Source organism: Pinus tabuliformis, chromosome 4_1, assembly GCF_031772625.1.
Source record: "Pinus tabuliformis cultivar Carrire ecotype Pingquan chromosome 4_1, CPIR1, whole genome shotgun sequence".
Classification (NCBI taxonomy): domain Eukaryota; kingdom Viridiplantae; phylum Streptophyta; class Pinopsida; order Pinales; family Pinaceae; genus Pinus; species Pinus tabuliformis.
Window position 1 is genome coordinate 337,942,576 of NC_142303.1, and position 21,132 is coordinate 337,963,707.

The 21,132-nt window shown below is 38.2% G+C and overlaps 1 protein-coding gene across 3 annotated transcripts in view; it reads right to left on the minus strand.

Annotated features, from left to right (window-relative positions):
• Nucleotides 1–1,118: 1,118 nt before the first annotated feature.
• LOC149175657 (folate receptor family protein) overlaps nucleotides 1,119–21,132 on the minus strand; it is a 132,789-nt gene continuing 112,775 nt past the window's right edge. For 2 of the 3 annotated variants that reach the window (XR_016258019.1, XM_089419732.1), the window contains 2 exons: nucleotides 1,988–2,119; nucleotides 1,119–1,796 (listed from right to left, as the gene is read on the minus strand). Coding sequence is in view for 2 of the 3 variants with exons in the window: in XM_089419732.1 (XP_089275858.1) it covers nucleotides 1,793–1,796; nucleotides 1,988–2,119 (136 nt within the window). In the remaining variant the exon portion in view is untranslated. Of the gene's footprint in view, nucleotides 1,797–1,983; nucleotides 2,120–21,132 lie in introns of those variants that run through there. The other variant, XM_089419733.1, reaches the window with a different exon arrangement.

Below are 21,132 nucleotides of genomic sequence, written 5' to 3' on the forward strand. Positions count from 1 at the left end.
AATTGCATTTTTTTAAATTTCCAACCATCCAAATACATTTAAGTTCAAAGCATGCAATTTATCAAATTTAGTAAAATATGAAAATGCACTCACTTAGTCATACATTCTCAAAGAGTTCTGCATAATAAAAGTTCACTATTTATATAAAATGTAATTGCATTTTTTTAAATTTGCAACCATCCAAATACATTTAAGTTCAAAACATGCAATTTATCAAATTTAGTAAAATATGAAGAAGTTCACTATTTATATAAAATGTAATTGCATTTTTTTAAATTTCCAACCATCCAAATACATTTAAGTTCAAAGCATGCAATTTATCAAATTTAGTAAAATATGAAAATGCACTCACTTAGTCATACATTCTCAAAGAGTTCTGCATAATAAAAGTTCACTATTTATATAAAATGTAATTGCATTTTTTTAAATTTGCAACCATCCAAATACATTTAAGTTCAAAACATGCAATTTATCAAATTTAGTAAAATATGAAAATGCACTCAGTTAGTCATACATTCTCAAAGAGTTCTGCATAACAAGGCATTGGAATGAACTCATATTCATGTAGACATTCACTCATACATTCTCAAAAAGTTGTGCATAATAAGGAATTCGAATGAACTCAGATTCATGACATTCACTCCAAAACAAGATGGCAAGATACCCTTGAAACAAAATCCACCAAAATTCAAAAATGCACGCATCGTGGCTGTACAAAACTGTCTTACACTCCAACCCTACTCATTTGAAAATAACACCCCACATTTGGGACGTCTCAGCACTAGGATGAGGCCCAAGATTCCTATCAGATGTGGCTTGGTGCGCTGTTGCACCTAGCCTAGAGCTTATGGTGGCAGCTAGCCAGATTTGAACCTGGGTTTTTCCTGGGTAATCCCAGTCAGTTTCCAATTCCCCTAGTTCTAAACAAAATAACACTGATATTTTTCCATTACGCTTATAATTTAAGACAATACAAGGTCGATGGAGAAAACCTCCTCGTACAGTACCATCTCCTCTTGTGTGATCTCTTAAGACGTAAAACAGTAACTAGTGTCAATTCCTGTAGTGTGAACTGTTACACTCTGGGTGTTCGAATATTTATTTGTACAACAGTAATGTGCAGTTTTTTCATATAATTTAGTAGTGGCATTTATGGGTATACGAGTATCAGAGAGTTAATTTTTGCAATTTTAAGAAAACACGAGGTAGTGTTTTGTCTTCTGTCTAACAATTACATGATACAAGCATGGAAATGAATTTTACACTGCAGCAACTCTCCAGTCATGTTAAGAAATTAAGAATGGAGCTCATGGCACATGCCCCTCAGATCACCAAGTGTAGCGTATAATAGCAGTAACTCTGACTAAAAACGGCAATTACCTTTTATCAGGATTCAGTACATTTTCCAGGAAAATATTCACGACGAAAAAGTAGCACAAAACCAGATATAGTCTCGAAAAAAGTAAAAGATTAGCACTCTCCTAAAGAATCATTTGAGAAGATTTGAAACTGCAAACCAAAAATTTTCCGCTGCCATTGCATATGCTGTAAGAAAAGATGAGTAGATGATCCTTCTGCAAAATGAGATATAGATTTAATGTGCTATATCTTTACATAATATAACCCAGGAGCGGTTTATGTGAATATGAATCGATGGGAGATTAGGCCCCAAGTGAGACTAAGGTTTAACTAATTCACATGCTGAGTGCCAAAGCAAAGCTTCGACGATCACAGGCTGTTTTCTACTGGTATAACTGACCTCTGTGCAAGAAATTACAGATCAGGATAACCATTACCTGAAAGTCATGCACAAGATTACCAGTATTACACTCATCACTTTAGTTCAGTAAAGCATATTTAGACATGATCTAGAAAATATTAACCATCACATGTGAGGATTATGTAACAGGGAGTAAAGCCACCTTATCTGGGTTGAGAAGCAGAAATCTAATCCATATATGTGAAGCAGATTGCACATCAACTTTACCTTTTCTTTCCACCTTTTTTGGATTTTGAGGCTGAAGTTATTACAGATTGCTGCTTCACTCTAGCTTCCAACATGTTTTTAGTTCGTTGAAATGCTGCTTGTTTTTGGCGATAACTGTGGCCTCTTCGCTTGCTGCACCATAATAAATAAGTAATCAGAGAATAAACCTACTGTGAAATAACAGAAAGGCCTATCTTTTAAAACAAATCATAAGTTAAATGTTGTAGAGACAATAAAGATCTGGAAAAGCGAGAAAAAATTGTATTTCACTGCTAGAGAACCTCATGTTACATTCATAAAGTAGTAGGATGATTGAGTGCCAAAAACCCCGACATGTAAGAGTGATAGCTATATAGCTTAAGCAACATGAAGTGACATGTCAACATCCATGAAGCAACACATGCATACAATCAAAACCCTAGGAAACCTCCCAAATGAGAAAGGAAAACATGCAACACCCATTTCGCTTGTTTCCAAGATAACAGAATAATCAAGTTGAGCAAGTCATTCTATAACCTTATTTTCTTTAGCACATTAAAAGAACACACGTTCACCAATGAATAAACAAAGAATTTGATGTGTCCAATGTTCTTTCATATACACTTCTTAATTGAGTGCAAGCTAAGCCTAAGAAATTGGAAAAGAACCACATTACACATTCAGACTGCTACGTTTCATGGATATGGAAAATAAGCTTCAAAGGAAATTTACTTGTAAACTGGTTTATAGAGATTAAACTGGAATTCACATTATCTTAATGCTGCCATTAGAAATAAGCAAAACATTGCCTCCGAAGAAACTTTCAGAAGAATGTACTGTGTTTGCCTGCTTTCACATTCTATTTCCCACAGCTTTTGCACATCAAAATCAACTGCAATTTCCCAATGTTCCACCAAGTTTCTGAGATGCAAGAACATGTCTCAGGGATGTGGGGACACATCTCAGGGACATGTGAAGAGGCCCCCCCAATTTTGAGGGAGTCACTAGGGATTTCAGGGTCCCCAACATAGGGGGCCTTACACCAAAAATTAAATATATATAAAATATAACAAATTAAATATAAAAAATAATAGAGATTTTTTAATGTATAATTAATCACATATTTATACAATTAAAGCAGCAACATCCATGATCCAGTGGGCAATTAGATAATTTCGAAACCATTATTCAAAATAGGAGAATCGTTGTATTTCTCATTGTCAAATCATTAATGCTCAATTTAAAATACAGTGATACAATATATAATTACATCCATCATCATTTAAATAGTAAAGAGTCAAGACCGTCATAGCAAAAAAAATGGAACAAGGGTCAAGCCACTAAAATATGCTCACCAACCTCTGCTCTGTCCTCTACATCTATGTGCTGCAGGAAACCATCAACATCATCAACGGGAATGCGAAGACAGTTGGCCTCTATATCTTATCTAACTGCTCTGTTAACATCTTCACTAAAAGAAACGAAAAAATTGATGCGTATTTTTGTTGTCAATAAAAAAATGTTCATTGGACCTGAAATGCACTTGGACTATGGTAGAAAATGTTTCTTGTTCATACTTTTCTGCCTTTGAAAGCTTTTTGTTGTATCATCCATCCCCACCCAGCACTCCCAGCAATGGGGATGAGGAGCCACTGAACAGGGCATCAAAAATCCATCCCTCAAGAAACCATTTCACCATAGTAACACAAAAATGGTCCTCCATAGAGGCCCAAAAATGAATTAAATTCATGCACAGTGCAAAATAATAAAATGCAGCAGAATATAGTATGTACAAGCATGGAATAACAGGAATTCATGGTAACCAAATGTCCCTAAGCAGATATTCCATAAAACTGAGTGAATACAAAAAAAATTGCCACCAACTGTAGGCATTCAATGTTGATACCATCCCCAAGCCAGTCAATGTGGCCACCAGGGCAAAGGAACCAAGCTACGAGCTTGTAGTTCACTAAACTCGACCAGTTTGCTTTCATGGCTTAAGCAATCTGCTCATTGCAGAGCACTCCAGGTGTCTCATCCAGCCATCAAACAGCCACAGCACTCTCTTCCAATTCCTAGACAACACAAGGAAAAATTTCCTTTCTCCACTCAATAGTGCCTCAAAGATATCCTTCCTGTGCTCTTCAATGTAGGCATGAAGAGTCCCATTTGATGTATGCCTTCAAGTAATTGCCCGCAAGCATAACACTTGGCTCTCAAGCATCTAATGAGTAGTGATTTTACACAGTGGGTGAAGGCTTCCTAACTTGCCCAGCCTCTATGCTCTCCTACAGCCATCTATCTCTCATTCAAGCTCTGTAATTCCTCTTTCATGGTGCTGATTTGGTCTTTCCAACATCTGTGAAATGTACTCCATGACCATTCATCACTCCAACCACAATCCACCCTGATAGTTGACATGGGTCCACTGTTATGTCGTCCACGTCTTTGCTACAAGGATCTGAAAGCACAGCTGCCATGTTTCCAAGAATTTTGATTCTTAGGAAAATTCCTCTGATTCTTATGAGGATGATAATATGGCATAAATGCAGGCTTAGGTTCTAATTCATTAACAAGAGTAGAATAACCCTATATACTAGTAACACCGTCATCTGCAATTACATTGTCAATCATCTCTTCAATCTGCTCAATACGGTAAGCAGAGGGAAACTCTTCCAGCAATCCAGTTTGAAGTTTTGAACTCCTACTGCAACAAATAACACCTTCCAGGAATCAACATGACTAGATGTAGGCAGTGAGGCAGGAGTAGCAGTATTATATCCAAGATCTGCTCTGGATGCCTGCATCTAAAGGGAAATAGGATTAGCAAAGGCCATCCCATTCTTTCCAGGTCCACCTCCAGTATAGCCCATCTTGCTTAATAGTTGGGTCATAATACCTGTAGTGTGTTTTTCAAAGCTGGGAGAAACAACATCATTAGTAGCCAGTAAACCATGTGATGAAACAGAAACGTCAACATCAACGGTCTTATAAATGAAGCGAACAAAGTTCGTTCTTCACGTTAAACACTCCAGAAGACTTGGAACATGTAGATATCCATTGGGGATACAATAATATATAATAAATGTATGAATAAGAATGATGTTACTCCCCGATGGGGGTGACCAAGCTACGGGACAAGTGGCAGCGCGTTGGAGTGTGGAGCTAGTTGGGCCTCCACGCACAGCATGAATGCCTTAAAGGCCCATTGGGACCTGGTCCAGACTCCCGCGAGCATTACATAATGTGCAGCGTAGGTAGGAGGGTGGCCATTTGCAGTTGTTGGGCAATGAGGAGGGAGTGTTGGGCGAGACAAAGTAGTGGGGTATTGGCGTCCTGGCTCAGGCTGTGGCTTGGGGCAACAATGCAAGACGAGCTCGGGGCAGGCGAATGTGCGGGGGACTAGAACCTGCAGTCAATTTGGTCGTGGGATCCAAGGGAGAATTGGAGTAGCAAGCGCGACAAGGGATATTGTTCCGGGGTTGGAGAGTGTGGGTGGCGTGCATTCGTTTCCCCTTCCTCACTCTGGTTCTATCTCTAGGTAGGGGTTGCTCCTCTAGAGAGGCAGTGCTATGGAGAATTTGGGTCTTGGTCCAATCCTTGGAGCGGCTTGTCCACTTCAGAGACTAGTGATGTGCCCCCTTGTTTGCCGGTAGATAGTGGAGAGGGATATGAGAATGGCACCAGTTGTTTAGGGCTCCCTGACGTCGGTGCGGTAAGCAACGTGTTTTTGTATTTGGTTCATATTTGGCTTGTGTGGTGGGTTGCACAGGGCAGCCAGATTCGTCCCTGCGGTGGTGCCACTGGTGGTGGAGGCGCAAGTTGTATGCCGAGACAAAGAGGACGCACTCACAGAGGGGGATATAGCCACCTAATGGAAGATTGTCTGCAACAAGGAGTGCCCAGCTCAGGCTCGGAGTCGACCGAGAGCCGCCATTTTGATGTCGATATAGCCATGTCCCCAGTCGCTCCCCGAGCCACATTGAGGCTTCGACCACCTTGGACTCCATAGCGGCCCAATTGAACAATCTCCATCTGAGAATATAAACTTTGAGGGAACAGCGATATGATGACCAGAATGAACTGGTGGCCTATATCAACCACTGTTGATAATATCGGCGATATATCACCGAATATCGAAAATATCGCGATATTTTCGGCGAGCCGATATATCGCCCCAAAAATATCGCGCGATTTTCGAAATATCGGCGATATTTTCGAAAATATCGCGCGACGATCTAAAATATCGCCGGGCGTGTTTTTCCGCGGCTATAAAAAACGAAAATTGGTTTTTTTTCTTCATTTTTGTTTCTGAGTGTTGGAGAAGAAAGGGAAAGAGTTTTGTGGTGCTTGTCAAGAAGGGTTTGAAGATCAAACGACGATTATCACCACCAATTAAGATTTTTTTGTGGATCAAAGATTGAAGAGTAGTGAGACAAACTTCATTTCTTCCATTAGCAGGTATGTTCTTAAAAACCCCTATGTTAATGATTTTTTCATAGATTTAGGGTTATGCTTGCTTGCCTCTTTGCCTACCAACATTTTGTTTCTTTGTTTTTTTCCATTTGCTATGATTTTCATGCCCATGAACCAATGCAAGGGTTTTCTCCATATTTGGACAGCAAGCTTCATTTTTTTTTTTCAACTTTCTTATGCACCCTCTTATTGCCATTTTTCATTCACATTGCAAAATGCAAATAATGTAGTAATTTTTTTTGAATGAGGTTGTTATTACTTATTATTTTTTCATTTTGTGTTGGGGGGTTTAATGCCAATTTTTTGTTTTTTTTGTGCCCTAGGTTTGAATTAGTTCACTACAAATGTCAAATATGCCAAAAGCCTTGGACCCATTTTGGGAGTATGGGGAGGCTGTTGGTGGGGCAAATCAGGCATATATATCATGCAACTTGTGTGGGACCAAGATGTCAGGAGGGATTACACGATTGAAATACCATCTGGCTAAACTCTCTGCATATGATGCAGATGTGATGCCTTGTATGGTTTCTAGTGCAGAGGTTATACAAAAAGCTCGTGAAGCAATTGCTGAACAAGATAGAAAGAAAGCTGCTAGGGAGAGGCCAATGGTCTCAGATAGATAGCTGCTAGTTTTATTTGTTTTGCAACTTTTGCTACATATAAGTTTATAACTCATGATGATGAAATACTTTTAAAGTTTTATATATGTGATGTTGTTTTGTTTGAGTCCTTGATTGGAAAATTATCACTATCAGGGATCAGCAGGATATGTGATGTTATTTTGTTTGAGTCGTTGATTGGACAATTATCAATTTATCACTATCAGGGATCAGTAGGATATGTGATGTTATTTTGTTTGAGTCCTTGATTGGACAATTATCAGGGATCAGCAAGATTTGGTATCGCCTTTGAAGTTTGATGTATCATTTCTATTTGACATCATATATATCAATGCCTTCTTCATATTTATGTGCCAATGTGTTTAGTTCATGTTGTTATTGCTTTATATGTTTAGAAATCTGAAAAAAAATGAATATATTATGCATTTTTTATGCTTGCCGATATTTTGCCGATATTTTCGCCGATATTGCCGATAAGATATTTTCCGGACCCTCGTCGATATTTTCCCGATACCGATATTATCAACACTGATATCAACGACCTCCAATACATGTAGAACGAGCTCCTGGACTCCATAGACGGCCTTCGGTGGCAACTCCGATGCACAAATGACCACATCTGTGCTTTGGAGACTCGGGTGAAACACATTGACTGCCACATGCATGAGCGGGCTGCATTCTTTGCTGCCCCGCCACCGTTTCCCTCCAACCCACCCTCGTAATGCGTATTCCTGGAAAATTCTCTTTTTGTGCTTCTTTTGTATCGGAAATAACCGGCCTCTTCACAAGATTAATATTGCTCAGAGCAGGACTCATGTCAACTCTTAAGCCTGATACTCAGCCTTGTGCAGTAGCAATGATGTATTTTGATGATCTGGTGATGATGTATTTTGTTCCTGAAGTTATGATAATATAATATATTTTTTTTTATCGAATAAAAAAAAAATGATGTTGCAAAATGAGAGTGAAGGGTCTGCTTATATACTAAGTAGGTGCCTCTTCATGGAAAGTCATGTCCCATTTAGACATGCCTCTTCAACCTAATTACTAATTAACTAATCATTGTTACAATTATCATTATTATTTATATTTAATATATTTTATTCATAGCATTGCCTTCCTCTTAAAAAATCTTTGTCCTTAAAGCTTACTGATGAAAAGGCCTGATCTTTTTTGTTGTGAATGTCTTCTCATTTCGGAACTATCATCTTCGTTGATACAAATTGATATGATCGTCGAAGTGATAAACAAAAATGTCGCACTGAAAAGGGATTAGACCATCCTAGATTAATCTTCAATGGAATGTTGTGGTGACTGGAAACTCGTGATGAATTGTTATCATGAGTGGATTGCATTGACATTAGTATTCTTCGGAAAATTAGTTTGTTGTTTATGTTCTAAATACGTAACTTGATTGAGTTGTCTACTCTCGTGATTTGGATGTCGATAAAGAATTCTAGTGATTTGATTTTCTCTTATCTTGTTTGTGTCGTTTTCTTGATTTATTTGAAGCACCTGATTTCCTTTAGTTATGTAAGTTGAATGGTTAATTTCTGGATCTTCACTTGAATCTTTTGTTGTTGGAACTGCAACTTCTAAGTACATCTTTATTTCAACTAGTTTGTCCTGTTTTTGAGTTGTGTTATTGACAGGAACAGTATTTGTTGTTTTTTCATCAACTTGAATTTCTACATTTGATGCTTCCTTCTCGATAAGTTGTTTACCTTTTCCTCTAATGACTTGTCCTTCTTAAGCTTCTTAATTTGCGTCAATAATTTTTCACTGTGGTCTTTAAGCTAGAAACTTCTTCATTTTTGTCAGTGGTGATCTTGTCAATTTCTCTTTGCATATTTTGTAGTACTTTTTTACATTTTTGAAAAATTACTTTTGAAATATCTTGTATGTCTTCTGGTGTTACTCAATTTGGTTTCAGTGTAACATCCTGGAGTGTTATTTTCTTCTTCCTGTAGGAAAATGTTAAAAACTTATTTTTCGTATTCAGGATGAAGGAACCTAGGGTTTCCATCCATGGTGAACCCAAAATAATGTCACCTTGATTGCTCCATAGGGTTTGAACTGAGAATTGCGATATAGATATATAATCCTCAATGTTTAACTGTAAATTGGTTGTCATATTTTTTGTTGCCAAAACAGTGTAATTTTTCAATTATATTTGACTCTGGAATCACTAATTGGTTTGCGATTTTAGGTATTATATAATTTTTATCTTCGGCAGGTGAGATAGCAATAGTGACATCTTTTCCCACAATAGACCCTTTAATTCTAAATAGCACTGAAGCATAATTACGTGAAGTTTCCGGAAATCTTCCTTCCTTCAATTCCAAATTAGACTCCATTTGCATTTATCGAGGTGCGCCTAGGGTCTTAAAAGTAGCCCCTTTAACCCTTCAAAACTTTTGAATTGAGCTTTAGGGGTTAATTCTTTTTTTCTTTTTTTTAAATAACTCCTTTTACCTTTATATATATATATATATATATATATATATTTATTTATTTATAAAATGATCTTTTATAGTTGACACCTTTTTTGTATTTAAATAACTTTATTACATGAATATAGACTTTATAACTAGTACCCTTTAATAAAAAGTCTTTAAATAAACTTGGTTTTCCTCTTTTGTTTTTTTCTTCTCCTTACTTCAAATTGGCACTTTAAATATTTTGAATTGATGCTTATCGATAATTAACTTGAAACTTACAAACCCGTTAACTCATTATACCATTAAATATGTAAAAGGCAAATTAATATAAATAATTAATTAACAACCTTTTGGCCGGGTGTCTACAGTAATTGGGTGTCTACAACAATGGTTACGACGGTTTGCAAAAATATGTCTATACAACAACAAGAACAGGTATGGCGGCACAAACAGGTACAATGGGGATCGAGCAGGGATGTCGTAGGGTGGTACACGATTTGTTTGTTTTATTTTTTTTTTAATCTCTCTATAATATTTTTTTCTTTAATCTTTCTTTTTATGATGGCCAAAGGCCTATGCAAGATGGAGAAACTCCAGACTCTTATAGCAAAATGCTTCAACGAAAACAATGTTGACGAATTTTGATCTGAATTGGATCATTATATCGTTTGTCATCCATCTCGATGCATTTGGAGTGGAAAGAGTGGAGAAATCAGCTCACGGAACTGTTTTTACTGACGGGACCCAGTTTGGCGAAACGGGGTCCGAAACCTTTCGGGAGTGTTTTGAGGCATCAAACGATGTTTTTTGGGGGGTAAAACTTTGTCGCTTAAACATAGCACATTTTCATGTTATTCTACACACACAGAGCTTTCCAACGGTGCAAGAATCGTGTCAAACGAAGTCCGTATGCAAAAGTTATGCCACTCAGAAGTTGACCTTCTTGTTTTCACACCTATAGTTCGGGAGGATGCCGCGTTAACCCCTATTATTCATGGAAAATGGGCTAACCACGTGTTTGTGATGTAAAAGACTCTAGAAGAGTTTATTTTGTAACTCTAGTTAAGAGTTGATGTAGTCAAACTTAACCACTAGTAGGCTATCGGGTTGTGTTATAACCAGGCCACTAGGAGGAAGAGGCATTCCATTCTTTCGAGAGCATTTTGTTCCATAGTTGAGCAAAGATAGCCAGGAGAGATAGGAGGTAGAGCACACACAGAGGATTTGTGCACTGTAGCAGCCCACAGGCCACAGGCATTACTTCTTTGTACCTGCAGCCATATTTCCAAACAAAGAAAGAGAGCGAAGCGGCCTCACCTTCCAGCTGGGTTTTCTCCCAAAAGGGTTTCCCAGAGAGCATATCTTGTGTCTTATGTGTGCATGAGCTTGTTTTATTCGTTCTCTACTTTTCTGCATAATTTATATTCGCATGCATGCACTAATTACAGTAAAATCTATAGATCTAGAAATTAAATAAAACTGTAATAGTGTAGAATCTCGGATTTTTAATATAATATTATCATATCTATTGTGACAAACTGTCTAGTGGAATATCCACAGTAGTTTACAGATCAAATTTGATGGTCAAGGACCTAGATCGAGAACGCAGCTCTGTGCAGCAGTTAAGCAACCGAAGGATGGAACAGCTCTGATACCAAATGGAATGAACAAAGTCCTTTTTTCACGTTAAACACTCCAGAAAACTTGGAATGTGTAGATATTCATTGGGGATACAAGAATATATAATAAATGTATGAATAAGAATGATGTTACAAATGAGAGTGAGGAGCATGTTTATATACTAGGTAGGTGCCTCTTCATGGAAAGTCATGTCCTATTTAAACATGCCTCTTCAACCTAAATAATCATTATTACAATTATCATTATTATTTATATTCAATATATTTTATTCATACATCAACTGGAATATAAGCCATATCATCAATAGATGAGTTTCTCTACTCAACATTGTCAGTCTTCTCAACATTCTACAGCCGATTGACTTCCAACTCAAGGTTATGTTTGCAGTCTTGCAGGTTTTTGAATGGTCTCGTCCTTCTCAGTCAGTTGCATCAACAAGGAGTCATGATCTTCCTTCAAAGCCTGATTTTGATTTCTCAATCCTTGCTTTGTCTACAACTAAGTAACAATAGAGTACAAGGTAATGACTTTTTGAGGAAGCATATCAACATCCTTCTTCTTCAGAAAATAGGCAAAAACATCATAAATTTGGTCACATACAAAAGATAAAGCTTTCCACACCTCAACCAAGTTACCTTCAGCTGCAATACGTACCTGTAAACTATCTAAGATAGCTTGACCAATGAGACCTCTTGCTTGTTGACAACATTCCTCCCATACAGCTAAATCTTTGGCATCAATTGGTTTCTTGTTGACACCACTAACAATCCGCCACAAATTCTTTCCCCTGAGAATGTCAATAAACTTTTGCTTCCAAAAAAGGTAGTTAGTACCAGTTAACATAGGAATGGAGACAACATTTGAAAACATGATGATCAAGGTTAGAAACTGAGAACCTATTGCAAAGAACGGAAATAAAGGTGATGTTAAAATTTGGGTACCAGAGGACAAGTAGTTCCCTAAGGCTTTGATCTTTGGCCTAGGGAAAAGTGTCCAAATTTATTTGTACTTTTCTCCTAAAATGACTTTATAAGTGGTAAAGTCAATTTAATTAAAAAGTGACTTTATAAGTGGTAAAGTTACATTCTAATTTAAAAGTGACTTTATTAAAGTCAATGAAGAATTAGAAAGTGAAAAAGTGACTATGGAAATAAAAGGCTAAGTGGGTCTTTATTTAAGGGGGTGAGTTAAAAAATAGAAAGTGAGAATTAAATGCACATTTATTCTCATCCCTAGATCTAAATGAATCTAGCCATTAGATCTTAGGGTAACCCAAAAGGTCATTTAGAGAGTAAAAGGAGAAGAGAAGAGAGAAAAATCAATTCATTCTTTCATGAGCATTTAAGAGAAAGAGGAGAGAGCAAGGAGAAAATTTCTGAGCAGTGATGAAGTGAATGAGAGCAACAAGAAGACATTTTAGCAAATCTGGGCAGCAGCATTTATTGACACGCATCCCAAAGAAAAATCATACAGCAAGAGAAAGAAAAAAATCAAGGAAGAGTGACAGCAGCAAGGGCACAAATTTCGAGGCAGATTTGGGCACGATTTTCGAGGCAGATGTGCTGCTGAAATCCGTACAGTCTGTACAGCAAGTTTTGGGCATGTTTTTCGAGGCGGACCATACAACATTTAATGTTGTTTTATTGCTGGAAAAATTTCTGTTTTGGTTGTTTGCTAATTGGCATGATTTTCGAAGTGGAGTTCAAGCACGAAAATCGAGATAAGTTGTAATTTGTGGTTGCTAGAATTTTTACTGTGCATTTCAGTTTCTCTGTAAAAGCATTTTCAGAAATAAAGAAGAGCTCTCAAACTGGTATTCCCCAAGAGTTGTAGGGGGGTTTTCTAGGTTCACATTGACCAAAAATCACTGTGTTATTTTCTGTGTGTCGCTGTCATACTTTTGTTGTGTTTTATTTCTGCAATTTCAACAGTTGCGAAATCTCTAAATTTGTGTTTTCAGAAAATATTGTCATTTCCAGATTTTAGAATTTTTATCATGCTTGGATTTAAAACTAAATGCATGGAGTGATCAGGAAAACTGATAACTAGAGTGGGGGTTGAAATTCTTCAGGTGAGCCAAGCAAACTGAATCTTAAAACCCTGGGTGAAGAAGCCCATAAATACAAACCCTTGTTGCCATAGAAGCTTGTATGAGGAAATTAGAGTGCTTAGCAACAAAGAGTGCCCAACAAGCCAAATCTGGTGCAATGGCTCTTAACAAAGTTGTGCAAGCCCCAACAAAAAAAATTCAATGAGACCAATAAAGAAAGTACATCAAAAAAACAAAATTACCATGTGTGGCACAAACATGTCCATACTATGTAAAGAGGTTCATACACAACCATACAAAACCATACAGCTCCGATATGAATGAAAAAGTGGCCTCAAAGATGTGGTTTTCTGCCCATTCATGTAATCATGGAAATGCTTCAATCCAATCCAAGCCAAAACTAGGGCAACAATGCTCAGTAATGAACAAAAACATATATATATTTTATTAATGAAACTAAATGATGATCAAAATGAATGAGGGCTTTGGCTTAAATATAGCCCTAGAGCCATTATATGAGGGGGCATGATCTTTGATCATGCCCCTTAATTTTAGAAAAATTAAGTTAATTAAATTTTACATAACATTGCCTTCCCCTTAAAAGAATACTTTGTCCTCAAAGCATAGGTAACGAAGGATGTTGGTAACGAAATGCTTTTGTCTCCCAGGAAGCTTGTTCTTCTGGTAAGTCTTTCCACTTAATCAGGTACCTTTGATTACTCGTGATCACAACTTCTTTTCCTTAGTGGAGATGATACCTTCTAGTTCTAAAATGATCCTCCCTTCGTCATCTAAATTCGGAAGTGTAGTTTGTACTGATTGGTGTTTGCCATGTGCCTTTTTAAGGCAAGATACATGGAAAACATTGTGAACGCAACTTTTATTAGGAAGGCTTAAACCATACGCTACTTTGCTAATCTTTTTGTTAATCTGGTATGGTCCACAGGATTTTGGTGCCAATTTGTTTTTTCCTTTCTGTTTTAAGGATAACTGCTTCTAAGGCTGAAGTTTAACAAATACCCATTCTCCAACTTCAAATTCTCTCTCTGTTTTGTTTCAACCAGCCTACTGCTTCATATGATTTCTTACATTATTTATATTTTCTTTTAGTGTTTGGACGACCTTTTGGGTCTCTTCTAACTGATCTTTAACTGCTAGAAGTTTTGTCTTGACAATGGCAAGGTCCTTCAATTTAGGAGGTTCGTAACTGTACAAAGCTTGAAATGGAGTCATTTTAGTTGAAGTGTGGTAAGTAGAATTGTACCACCATTCAGCGAGATGTAACCATTGAGCCCATTTATTTTGTTTGTTTGTTTAACAACACAGGTAGGCTTCTAAACATTTATTGACAACTTCTATTTGGCCATCTGTTTGAAGATGGTATGTTGAACTCATGTTGAGGTAGGTTCCTATATGATTGAAAAAATCCTTCTAGAAATTACCCTTGAATTTGGTGTCTCTATCACTAACAATGACCTTGGGAAACCTATGTAATTTGTAGACATTTTTGCAAAATATCTCGACAATTTGTTTTGCTGAGTCTGATTTTCTCATTCCAATGAAGTGTACATACTTGGTGAGTCTGTCAACTACTACGAGAATTTTATCCTTACCATCAAACATAGGTAACCCTTCGATAAAGTCCATTGATACTTCCTCCCACTTTTGATTAGGAATATTCAAGGGATGGAGTAGGCCAGGGGCCTTAACGCTTTCACTTGTATTCCTTTGGCACTGATCACATTCTGCTACATAATTTTGAATGTCATTATTCATTCCCCTCCAAAAGTAGTAGGTTTTAAAGAACCCTACATGTTCAACTGAAAACAAGTTATGGGATTCCTTGAGGACCTTGGACTTAAATTTAGAGTTAGGGCTTAGGTAAATTCTTCCCTTATACCACAAAGTATCATTTTTCCATTCGAATTTAGGATTTTGAGTAGAATTATTGATTATAGCACATGTTTTTGGGTCTTTTGCATATTCACATTAAGCGATTTTGAGATTATAGCTAAGACTGCAAACAATGATGTTTCTTCATCTTTTTTCGAGAAAGCATCTGCCACTACATTGTCTTTTCCCCTTTTATGTAATATCTCCATGTTAAAAGCAGCAATTTTTTCAATCCACTTTTCTTGTTCTTCGGAGAGTGTTTTCTATTGGAGGAGGCACTGGAGACTGTTATGGTCTGTTTGTATGGAGAAACTACTTCCCAAAAGATATTCTCTCCACTTGGCTAAGGCGTGCATAATGGCGAGCATTTCCTTGTTGTATGTAGACTTGAGACTTTCTTGCTTGTTGAGCTTCCTGCTCTCAAACGCGATTGGATGACCATCCTGCATTAATATTGCTCCTATGCCAAATTCTGAAGTGCCACATTCAATTACAAACGGTTTTGAAAAGTCTAGAGTTGCCAATATAGGTGAATTAGACATAATTCCCTTCAAATCTTTAAAACACTTTTATGCTTCATCATCCCATCGAAATGAGTTCTTCTTTAGAAGGTTCGTTCAGGGTGCAGTTATATGGGCATAGTTTTTAATAAAACTTCGATAGTACCCAGTCAACCCTAAGAATCTTCTTAACTTGGAGATGTTAACTGGTATAGGCCATTCTTTTATAGCCTTGATCTTATTAGGGTCTACTTTTACTCCTTCCCTATATATTACGTGTCTGAGGTACTCTACTTCTTCTTTTCCGAAGGTGTCATGTCCCTTCCCAAAAGAATTTGCAACAGGCTTTGTCTCTACACAATTTTGCACAATTTTTCCAAGGAAAAGGACCCAAGCAGTTTCAACTTAGGGACTTAGGAGAAATACGGCTAGATTATTTTGCTAGTGGAAGGTGGGGGTCACCCACATGGGAAAGCGTACTAGGCAATTCGAATTGCTTGGAGGGAATTCGTATTGCTGTTGGAGGGGCCCACATGAGGCAAAGGGAGGCCAACGAAGTCATAAGGAGGGAGAGCTCCTCACTTGGTCATTCATTTACTCTTGCATATAAAAATTCACTTGATTGTTTGCTCGAGCTGCTTAGCCGAGTCAACTGGTTGTTCAGCCACGAATCTCTCAAGCAGGAGATTCAACCTTACCTTCAGGGGACTACGAGTGCCACCCTAGGAAGGCAGTTCCATAGCATCTGAGGAGCACCGGGGAAGTATTCACAACCCATCCATTCAACCATCACCCAAATGTGTCTATTTATGGGCCAGCAGGAAGAGAACACACAGTGGAGGGAAGAACTTCTTTGGACAGCCATTTAGTCGAAGAAACCAGGGAATTCGAAGGACATCATTGGGTCAGCACTCAGGAGGAGTTTTGGAGCAAGGGAGTGTAGCAAACAAGCAGTTCGAATTCCAGTCTTGGAGGACAGCGCAAAGGGGCAGCCAGGCAACACATGGGTCTTGAGGGAAAGAGCTATAGCCCGAAATCACAGTTGGGAAGGAAGGAAATTCATAGGAGGGTTCATCCCAGTGATTTGGGGTAGTTTTTGGGAGGTTTTCCAGCTTCATTCCAGTAGGCCGAGTTTTGCAGTTGCAGCAAAGGTTGGGCTCCTTGGGGGTCGAATTTCAAAAGTCTGAACTAGGCCAGACCCTTCTTGGGGTTTGGTGGGTTTTGGCAGAGGATCCGGGATTTGAAATCTTATAATTTTTTGAGCACGGGAAGCAGTGATTCCAGCCCTTTGATTCCAGTAGACAATGCAATCTCTGGGCAGTGCAGATCAGTTTTGGTGCAGCAGTTGGGCAGCCTTCAGATCAGCATTTTCTCACCTGGGTTTTGTCACGCTTGTCCTTAGAGACAAGCCCAGGTGCACCATTCTATTTTATCATTGTATTTTCCCTTGAAGATTTAATAAAATGGCTCAATAGTTCTCTATTTCCAGCGTTTTCATGGGTGCCTGATGTGTATTTCGTTTTTCTGATTATTGGACTATTTGTTTGCTTTGTTTATCACTTAATTTCATGTTTAGGAACATTAGAGAAGGTACACTTCGACATCTTTGCATAGAATTGATGTTCTTCTAATATGGTGAGAACTTGCTCTAGATTTTGTAGATGCTCTTTCCACGATTTACTATAGATTAGAATATCGTCAAAGAATACCAACACAAACTTCCTTGGATACAGACAAAATACCTTATTGATGGTGGCTTGGAAGGTTGCTAGAGCATTAGTTAATCCGAAGGGCATTACCTTAAATTCATAATGACCTTCATGTGTTCGAAAAGCAGTGTTCGCTATGTCCTCTAGCCTTATTTTGATCTGGTAGTATCCTGATCTCAAGTCTAATTTTGAAAAGTATTGGGCTCCATGAAGTTCATCTAGCATTTCATCTATAAAGGGGATCGGAAACTTATTCTTAATCGTTACCTTGTTCAGCCCTCGATAATCCACACACAGCCTAAAGGATCCATCCTTCTTCCGAACAAGAACCAAGCAGCGTATGGGCTTCTACTCTTTGTGATGATTCCACATCTTAAAAGATCTTGGACTAATCTTTCAATTTTAGTTTTTTGGTGGTGTGGATACCTATACGGCTTGATGTTGACAGGGTTTGACCCTGATTTGACTTCGATTATATGCTCAATTTCTGTTTCAGGTGGCATCTTCAGAGGAAGATCTTGGAACACCTTTTTGTGTTTTTGGATCAATTTTAGAACTTCAAGTGGTAGTTCTTAAACTACAAGTGCTTCTTCGCTAACCAATCTTGAAACCAACATCTCCATCTGATGACATTATACCAATGTGGAAAAAGTCGAAGTCAAGATTAAATCGACAAGGGTCCAAAAGTTGAAAAACTTGTTAAAGTCGGGAGTTTTTTTAAAAAGTTGGCAAAAATAAAAAAATAAAACACAAAAATATTCATTTATTTTTATTTTTTTTAGCATCTGGAGTATCCACAACATCAAATAAATGCATTTCCACATAAACATGTAAAGAAAGCTAATATATAATATGTATATGAAATCTAGTGCTACATCCCATATCAAAATAGTGAATCAACTCCTGAATCTTGAGTCTTGTCTAAGTCTCAACTCTCAAGAGTCAAAGTATCAACAAAAAATATAATAAATGTATATCATGAGTCATCTACATGTCATAAAGTAATCAGTCACTGAGATCCTCAGCGCCTTTTACAGGAATAGGGAATGGCTTTGCCTTTTCCTCTAGAGGAAGAATTCCCAACCCCTGGAAATACAAATGGAGTCAGTGGTCCTCTAGAAGCCGATAAAAGAGGTGGCCCCTGTCCTATGTTGTTGTTGCCCATCCTAGATGGTGTCACCTCCTCCTCATCATCCTCATCCAACTCTGCCTCCTGGCCCTGATGTTGCTCCTCCTCCTCTACCTCTAGCTCTCCCTCCCCTGCAACTGCTACCTCCTCTGGATCCACATCTAACCAATCCGGGATCGAGTCCATAGCCGACCTCTCAATCTCAACCCTCCATGTAGTAGTGGTATCAATATTGTCCAATGAGATGGCTTCCACATCAGGAGGTTTTTGAAGTTGTTTCACCCACAATCGAAGATTGTAGTAGACATAAACCATGTCATTGAGGCATTGGGACTCCAATCTGTATTAGGGTCATAGATTGTAAATTAGTACTTAGAAAATTTAAATATTAAAAATAATCAAATGAATTCAAAAAATTTAATTTGAAATTTTTTTAACTATTGCGCTTTTTGTTGTGTATTTTGTCAAATACACTTTAGTTGCGCTCACACCCAGAGGAACTACATGTTTCGCTGAGCACTCGAATGGCAAGCTTTTGGAGATGGGGTACTCTACCACCATAGCTTGTCCACCAAGCATCTACAAGTTAAAAGAAAAATGAGAAACATAAAAGAAAAAAGAAAGAAAACATTGAAATTCTAAACTTGTACTCTACCACCATAGTGAATCTCAACTTCATCTAACAGCTATCAATCCTCTCATATAAAACCCAGGGTGTTTTGTTTCAAGCCATAGAGGGCTTTCTTCCACCTGCACACATGAGATTCCCGATCATGAATCTCAAACCCCTCAGGTTGTTCCAAACCTGTGGACCTACTACATGAGGGGAATGGTCCCCTTGTAAGATTTTCCTTTGGTACATCCTAGACATGTACCTTCATGTTTTTCTTGAATTCAAGCATCTGAGTCACCATTTGACTTACATCGGGTAGAGCCCCATAAGTAGACCTCTGGTGCTATAGATGAGATCTGTCCACTGACATGGTCCCCAATGGACCATCCTGCAACTTGATACAAATTGCCAACCCTGAACTTAAAGATAAAAGCATCTTTGAAAATTCCAAACACATACCTTTCCATCGATGAATGCCACCCTGTAACCTTTGACTTCCAATGCCAAAATGGACACCAGGTTCTTCTTGCGATTAGGTACATAAAAGAAATTATGTAAATGAATTGAGTTACCCTCATTCAAGTGAGGGGTAACATTCCCTACACTCTTTCCAGGATAGGTGGCATCGGCGCCAAGTATAATCCCACGATTGTTTCCATCTCTACCAAATTAGAGAGAGCATCCTTCCATCCGACGGAGTGCCTTGAAGCACTACAGTCAATAAGCCAGATTCCCAAAGAATCTGAAGGAGAGGGCCAATACAAGATAACGCTTCTTTATCTTATCAGAAACAACATTTGATTCTTCATTCCTGGAGTTCCTTGCTTTCTCTGAAGAGTCAGTTGTTTCCTTGATGACCTACATTACCTGTCATTCCTCTGATCATTGAAGATGTCCCTAGAATGATTGTTATCATCATCAAGTGATGTATCCTTGCCATTCAGACACTCCTTCGCATAATGGCCGAACAAGTCATCTGCCTTTCTTTCCACCCTTAGATCCAGACTTCCCAATGAAGTGATATTTAGGTGGGTCATCATAAGCTTCCGCTACGCCATTCTGATAATGTTCTCTGCTTCGATTTCACCCTTGGTGAATTTGAAGAGGGATGAGGAATCCATTGATCCCTTTGTCCTTTCCCAACTGTCTTCGGTGATTGCTCTTTCACTCTTGCTTGGGCATTGTCTTCACCTCAGCTCTGATTCCATGATAAGTTTAGGTATGTTCTATGCTAGAGAAATTTATTTCAATTTTCATAGTTAGCTCAATATGTTTTCCAGATTAGCAATCACATCAATATTAAAGTAAACTGCAGATAGAACATAAATATAAATCGCATAAGCCAAGCCAAGACAAGAGGACACAAGATGTGGCGCTAGCCAGGGACAAACCCCAATGTGGGGAAACCCTTGATCAATTCTTCTTATATGTTCTTCAATAGTTCAGCAGAGAGAGAGAGAGAGTACATATACATAAATCTGAGATTTTATGACAACAGCAGTAAGTCCATCATTCTGTTAATGATGACTAATCTAAGATGCAATCCTGAATTGCCATGACAGTCTTCAATCAATGATAGAACTGTAGCATGTCCCTTGACAGTGAAGAGCTGCTGATCTGATGAGGGCACCTGTGGCTGTATTAATCTTCCTTCATAATCTCTGACCAATAGAGCAGCTCTAAGAGACCCATGCTATGATGCTATGGCCTATGGCCTAGCACATAGCAACACAGAAGTAACTGTCTTTATAATCATCAGTGCTTCAGAATGTTAGCATCCAATCATTTGAAGCCAGCCCTACATGGTCTGAGATAAGTCTGAGTGCAGACTCCTTCATCACACAAGTTTACCTTATGACTGTGACTTCCACTTGCAAGCATTCTCATACCTGGAACAGCCTTTATCATAGTACTAACATCTACAGCAGTGAGCTGTCACCTAAGTCACCGGATTCGTCTTAAACCCCCTGCAAATCCCGAATCCGGCGAATCCGACACGATTCGATCCGGATTCGTGTCCAAATCACAGGACACGTCGTGTCCCTTTCGGACACGTCGTGTCCGAGGGCGTGTCGCGATTTTCAGGGGCGTGTC